Source organism: Sturnus vulgaris, chromosome Z (assembly GCF_052056855.1).
Source record: "Sturnus vulgaris isolate bStuVul1 chromosome Z, bStuVul1.hap1, whole genome shotgun sequence".
Lineage (NCBI taxonomy): Eukaryota > Metazoa > Chordata > Aves > Passeriformes > Sturnidae > Sturnus > Sturnus vulgaris.
Genome location: NC_142283.1, coordinates 69395135 through 69402646, shown reverse-complemented (window position 1 = coordinate 69402646; position 7512 = coordinate 69395135). Strand labels below are relative to the sequence as shown.

The window sequence follows — 7512 nt, the reverse complement described above, 5'->3', positions numbered from 1 at the left end:
TTTCTTGCTAGAATAATAGTTTATTCAGAAGAAATACTTTTATTCATAAGGAAAAAAAAAGCATCCAGCATTGGTAAAAGTTAAGATAAAATGACAGTAATTTTTCAATGGGTAATACATTAAAAATTAATTTTAACGCCCTGCAGCAATCACATTATATTTGATTTGAACAACCAATGCATAGAGTTTTAGCTGTAAGTATATTTATTTCTTTTCATTATTTTATGTATCATATGACTAATTGCCTACACACATTAACACTTAGAACATGGAGAAACAATGTAGTTGTTTAGTTGCCTGCATGCCCACTCAGTTCTTTGGCAAATCACTAATTTAATGCAGACAGCCTCTTGAATGCCACTGAAAAATAAATAATCCATTAGCAGTGACAGTCAGATAGTCAGACATATTCATTGAACTTAATATGCATGGTCATGTTTTATATTCGAGTGCTGCTGCCAATGTTTATACATAAAGTCGGTACTTGATGCCTGGATGCTGGTTGAATAGCAAATAGATAAGAGAAATAGCAAATAGAAAGAGAAAGTCAAGTTTTCACTAAGTTTTCACTACACTAATAGTGATTCTACATACAGTAAAAGATAGCTTATAGGCTACTATATCTTAATTTTATGTTTGATATCCCCACTGCATTATGCCTCCATTGAGATTTACTGTATTTTGAAGCAGCAATAAAAGACACTTTTATAAGATGGAATCTTAGCTCCACTGAAGGTAAGAACAAAAGTCACTGACTTAAGAGAGCGAAATTTTCTTATGTTTATAAGCTAAACTTTCTGTGTTGCATAATGTACCTGGCTTCCCTTCAAGATTATAGGAGACTCTATCATCAAAAGGAGCTGCTTACACTGATCCAGCCACATTGGTTGTTATAGGGTTTTTGATTAACTTGCACTATAGCAAAAGCAACAGATGTTCCATTTTTTTGCACACGCTCACCCTCTTTATTGGGAGCTTAGCATAAATGTCTTTTGATTTCCAGTGATATGCAAGGGTAAAGTGATATTTACTTTTATGACTTACTTGTTGACTTTGCTTTTATTTGCAACTTGGTGGTTCAGACAACAACATCAAAAATGAAATTTAGGAATTAATCTTATTTCTACTATGGATAAGCATGGAAATATTTGATTTCTGTACTCTTTCTTAGCCAAATCTAGTACTTCGAAAAAAAGGGCATTATCAAACTAGAGTAACAAATATACCTAGTGATATATTATACCTATAACTAGAGTGGTAAATATATTTAGTCTAGAAGTAATTTCCAAAAACTTTATCATCAGTTTATAGCTTACAATACCTATATTATCATAGTGACAACTTATCCTCAAACTAAACAGAAATTAAATCTTAACCTAAATGTTCTAACTATATATACTCTAAAGCAGACTTCAGATAAATTTTAGAGAATGATATTCTATCATTAGGACAACACTGAAAAAGAGACTTTTGCAATAATGGAACATGGCTGCATATGTCAGTGTAGCGAACACTATTGCAGTTGGAATGGCAGGTCAGTGATGTATTGCCTTCTCTGATGACCACTTTTGGTTTCTTCTTTTCACAACAGGATGTTATCACCATTTTTTTTTTTTTCAGAATACTATCCTACCCAGAGTGGCTGTCTTTGGTGTTTAATAGATGAAAGCCAAAGTAAAACCAGGGATTGTTGTCCTCGGGACCTTTCACAGATGTGAACTGCCCTCTTTGGGAATAGATAGTGAAAAAAGTGTTTCTACATGGACTGTCAAAAATGTGGAAAGGAAGTGACAAATTACAACCCTAACTTTAGCTCATATTCCCTGAATTTTAGATGCTTAGATAAATGGGAATAAAAATTTCTACAAAGCATTGGAGAACAAAAGGCTGAAATCCCAAGAAAAGATTAATTGTACATTTAAAAGAGCAACCAATCAACTTGCAGTCAGTATTCATGACTCTTCTTGCTTCCAGAAGTGGGATTCCAAACTAGAGTTCGATCTTCAATGAAGCTGTAATTTCAATATAATTCAGCATCACTTTCATTATCATAGATGCAATCTGAAATAGAAATAAAATGAAAAACTATGAATATTGTGTAGTACTTCAACACAAAGATAAAGTTATTTATTGAATTGTATTAAATAATATATTGAATTTATATTCAATTAGTAATTGAATATAAATGTAGTATTATTCCAAGTGTTCAACATACCGTCACCAATATCGTCATAAATCTCTCCATCACTGCAAGTTAAAAAAGACAAATAATATATTTAAAAGTTGAGACATCAGAAATTTATTTAAAAATACAGTAGCAGTATGGTGCAGGCCATCTATCAAATAATTAACTTGCTGATTAGGAAAATGCAATATTTATGGTAACAGAACAATGTTGAGCAAGATGGTTAGGTCAAAGTATTTTCAGGGAAGGGTAGACTTGGATACATTTCTTTCTAACTTAAAAAGGTTGCTTTATTAAAAGTCAGGTTTATTTATTACATTTTTATGTAGATATTATCATAGAGTTATTTCCATAAATAAATTAAATACTTCATTTTTTTAAGAAAATGGTCACGAGAAAAATGGAATTTAAAAATCCAATCAGTATGCCCTTGAAATTATTTTTGTTTCTGTACTCAGCAATTACATAATCGTTTTGGAGGTGCTACTTATTAGGCAATGAATTTAGATAATGTCTACAAAAGATACCTGCTTCATGAATAGGAATTTTCAAATATGTGACTTAGATACATGGACAGGCCCATGGAAGACAGTAAGACTGTTTATTTATATAATTCAAACATGTGTGTAAGTGTTAAATGCTTCTAAACTGTAAAAGGGACAATTCTAAAAGTGATATCTGATTTGATATTTAAGGGTCTAATATAAAAAGCCTCTTGAAGGAAATGGAGAGGCTGTGTCTGACAAGAGTTTGGGATTAGGACCAAAATGCTGAGCTCCATGCAATTTCTTTGAGCAACACTGAGCCAAATCTCTATCCCATTGAGACTGAAGTATAAACAAACCTAAAGTAAATTTGGTCTATTTTAGTTAAATATTTGAAAAATGCATCAATACACCTAATTATATTAACTTGCTATTCAGTAATAGAGTCTAGTACCAATAATACTTAATTTATGTGATTTTTCTTGGCTTAACCACCAGAGTTTATGGTTAAGCAACAAGGAATGAAACTCTGGTAAACTTCTGCATGGATGTCTATGATTAATATTTGACAAATCCTAACTCCTTAAAAACAAGTCAATTTGCAAGTTTAGAATGACAGACTAAAATAATAGTATTTCACTTTTTTTTACCAGACCATTTGGAACAAAATCAAGTGTTACAACAAAATTTTCCAAATAATCACTTTATACTTACTTCTGAACCAAATTGCTTCTCAGAACATAGCCATCTGTAAAGTGAAATATAGATATATTTAAGTTAAATTTAAATACTTGTTATTACCTCTGTTGTTAGCACTAAGGAAATGCAGTTTTTCTCTTTTATATACTTCAGACAGATATCTATTCATAATATATAGAAAACAATGTACAATGGACCTCTAGTTGATGAAGATGTTGCTGCGTGCAATGTTTTGCTTATTCTTATTTGCCTACTTAAATAGTAATAGAGGTTATGCAAGATTAAGTTTTCATCTTGTATTTCAGTTTCCTGATTGCATGAGAAGGGTATGAAACAACAATTATTAAAAAACTATAGTTCAATTCAGAAACTATAGCACAAAAATGCAGTATAATAATAATAACATAATAATACTTGCAGTAATATTAAGTAACAGAAATATTTAGAGTTTCATACAGGGACAAAAATGTATTTCAGGATGTGTACAACAATTAAATATCTTTACCTGCAACTGTTTAAAATTTTAACTGTAACATTAACAAGACCAATAATGGATGTAATAATGGAAATACCTTAGAAAGGTTACTGATTATAATTCTATTACTCTGGTGCATTACTCATGAAATCAGATAAAACTACACATTTCTTTTAATGGATAGAATTTCTTTAAAAAAACCCTTTCTGACTTTGGTGAAAGACATCTACTGAAATACTTGTCAATTGATATAATGAATACAAAAAAAAGAGAGCGCCATAACAGTAATTACATGTTTGCAGGTAAACACTAGTAAACTTGTACAAAATTAGGAGAATTCTAAAGAATAAATATGATCGTGTCTTGTATTTCAAATTACTATGCAAATTTTCTTCTTTTAATCGTTAGGAGTGTCTATCAGGATATCTTAGCTCAGTTGTCTTTTCTCAGTTTTTATTTTCTGGAATAAAGACATGGAATTGATTTTTTCAATTTTATTTTTTTTAAAGACACTGTCTTTTCAAAATTCTTTTTAGGGCAGTCTAATAATTTCCATGATTCTTGAAGTCTCACGGAAATAATTTAAAATTGTTTGGCCAATCTAAATTTCTCTGCTTGTTCATATAATTTTCTCAAGTGAAATACATGAAAGCAAAGTTTCTTTGCTCATAGTCATGGCATACAAACACAGTGTTCTTCGAAGTCATGTGCATGTGATAGTGCTTCTATCATTGCAAAGTATTATCTAGGTTTTTCTGATGATTTCTAGCCCTTAAATATGTGGGAGATACAAGCCCTGCTGGTCTCATACTCTTTCACATTTACTAATCTAAAGGTACACGTCCAAAGTTTCAGTTTCTAAACATTTTATTAGTTTTTAGGGTGCTTCCAAATAAGGAAGAAGCTATCAGGTCAACACACTCTATGTTGGTAACTTAACAGCCACTGAAAGCTATAACATATCGTGCCAGCTGCCCCCTGACAATGTAAAGGAAGCACAAAGAGGTCAAAATTTAACCTTTGGGCCACTGAAGTCCATTTATGTCCTACTGACTAAACAAAATCTACAAACCTGAATTGAAAGCTTTTGTGAATTTCAAAATGTTTGTGTTCAGACCAAGAAGGAATTTGAGGTGGCAGATGAAAATCAGTTCCTTGTTTCACTTTTGACATTGCAAATAATTTCATACCATTTAAAATAAGCCATAGCAGAATATCCTAAGATTCCTAAGATCATCAGCCCTTGCATAAGAAGGTGAAAACACAATGAAATATAATTTGAGGTTTTGTTGAACTGTTGGTAGAGGCTTGAAACTATGGAAGTGTTTCATAAGTTAATGATTAAATCAAAGAATTCATATGCAAGAAAATAACAAAACCACCTTTAGTTGTGGCTTTTCAGTCTACCTGGCCTTCAGAAGGTAAAATTATAGCTTTAAGATTTGAGGAACTAGGACAACTGGAGAAAATAAACAAAACTGTCATGTACTTAACTAAAGTAGGATTCAAACTTCACTAACTAATGTGTAAATTGATTGGGATCTATTCAGAGGTTTTCAGGGATTTTTTTGTTTTGCTCTTTTATGCATAGCAAAGCAGTTGCTCCTGTCATTATCTGAAAGGCTTTGAAAACTATGAGAGGAAAACAGCCAGCGTGAACTACTTTCTACTTTGTTATTAGCTTGGTTCAAAAAATGTGGCTTTGAGAGCTGGTTTTTTTTGGGAAGTGGCTCTTCTAGTTCAATCCATATTTTGAAAAACATATGTGTTGTTATGCAAGAAATTCTTCCTCACCCTGCAGGCCTGCCAGGAAGAAGGCTGTACTCCAGAATGTAACACAGGAATACAGGAGGGAAAAAGTAAAAGGAAGGTGGCTGAAGCTTCTTCAGAGATTTATAGCATTGGACTGTCTTCTAAATAGGTCAGAGGTGAAAAGGAAAGGTGAGCAGGAGAATGCTGCTACTTTGAAAGTGGGCTGTTCCAGAACAAAGTGAATTTTCACTAGGAGATTTGGAAAGTGTTGTAACAGAAGCTCATTAAGAAATTGAAACCATCAGGAGATGGTTTCGGACTTCTCCAAAAATTCAAAACTTTCTGCCAGTGCAAACCCTGGCCAAGGATTTCAAAGAAGCACTGAAAGACCTCGTGCAGCTCCCAGAACAAGCAGACATGCCAGCTAGGACATATGCCTTGGATTAGCTGGGAGCTGGGGATAAGACTCCTAAGCAATGTTCCCCCCAGACTGTTGAAAAGACTAAACCACATCTCTTGCAATCCAAAGTAAGAATATTGTTATTGGTTTTCTCTTGGCTGCAATCAATGGGCTAGTGCTATCCAGAGGTGCAGCAAGGATTTTACTTTTACTAGGCTCAGTGGGCTATCATAGCTACACTCCTTTTGGCAAAGGGGGAGAGACAGAAGCAACAAAAACATCTGCTAATCCTAGCTGCAAAGAAAAACTTTACCAAAAAAATTGGTCCTTTTTTATAATACTTAGTATATCTTGTCCATTGGAAGTGTTTTGGATTTTTTTAAGGCAAGCCAGTGTTAAAACACAGTAATAGGGAAACAACAATCTGCCTCTTGTCAACCACCTGGCAAGCTAAACCTCGGTAAACCAGGGAAGACTCAACCATACTCTGACAGTTTGATATGTACTACAGTTTTTTAACATAACTTACATTTTCCTTCTTTGTTCCTGCAGAGGACCTTGGTATCATCTGTGCTTTCAATAATGTCAAGAGATTCCCCCGGTTTGATTTGTAAATCTTTATATCCCCATCTTTTCTGAGACACATCCTGGACTGTGGTTGTAGAGTAAAGAACTTTTATTTCACCATCAAACTGAAAAGAAGAAAAAAAATCCCCCAAACCTGGTTAAAACCCATTAATGTTTTTTCCGTTAATATTCTCATTTATTACTAAGTTTCTGGAAATCAACAAATATTTGTATATGCTACTATTTTATGTGCCCATACTTGCCATTTGGAATTTGAGATGCTCAGATCACTATTTTTACATGTAGTAATACTTTTCCTTTCAAAAGCAAGTTATGGGGAGCAAATTATAAGACATCATACAGGTACTTTGTTTTTATATTTTATGTGAAGAAAACATTTTGAACAAAACTTACCTTAAACTTTTTTCTGAACTCTTTCTCCTCTTTTTCCATCTTGAGTTTTTGTGCATCTTTTTCTTCTGACTTAAGTTTTCCAAAGCTTCCTGATTTTGATGAACTAACCAAGAGGTTACAGATAAAACAAAATTAGCAACACATCAGAGGCATTGGCATGCATTCTGATAATTTTGGTGAAAATGCATTTGCCTTATATGTCTATCACATTTTTGTTGCTCTGAAAAACTAATACTGAGAATACAACAGATTTGATCCCAAATAAATTTTAAAAGTTGGGGCTGTCTTTCCTACTTCTCTTTGTATGTGTATATCTATCACATAAGTGAATATCAAAAATGAATTTTAAGTTTCTATCTGCTAAAACACTTTAGAATCATTCTGTAAGGAGCAGTTCTTGTGAAGGCTGTGCATCTCTGGGCAATAAGCTGAAAGACATGTCACACTGTCGGGGCAGCTGGAATATTGTAGCCTTGTGTGTGCTAGTCCTATGTGCCTGTAGACTTTCCTACACAAGGGAATCTATGTTCCATGA

General features: G+C 33.1%; 1 protein-coding gene across 2 annotated transcripts in view; it reads right to left on the bottom strand.

The window, feature by feature from the left end:
- FYB1 (FYN binding protein 1) overlaps nucleotides 1-7512 on the bottom strand; it is a 45227-nt gene continuing 37715 nt past the window's right edge. For both annotated transcript variants that reach the window (XM_014875577.2, XM_014875580.2), the window contains 5 exons: nucleotides 6978-7080; nucleotides 6526-6688; nucleotides 3385-3418; nucleotides 2216-2247; nucleotides 1-2061 (listed from right to left, as the gene is read on the bottom strand). In XM_014875577.2, coding sequence (XP_014731063.2) covers nucleotides 2021-2061; nucleotides 2216-2247; nucleotides 3385-3418; nucleotides 6526-6688; nucleotides 6978-7080 — 373 coding nt within the window. In that variant the 3' untranslated portion in view covers nucleotides 1-2020. The remainder of the gene's footprint in view (nucleotides 2062-2215; nucleotides 2248-3384; nucleotides 3419-6525; nucleotides 6689-6977; nucleotides 7081-7512) is intronic.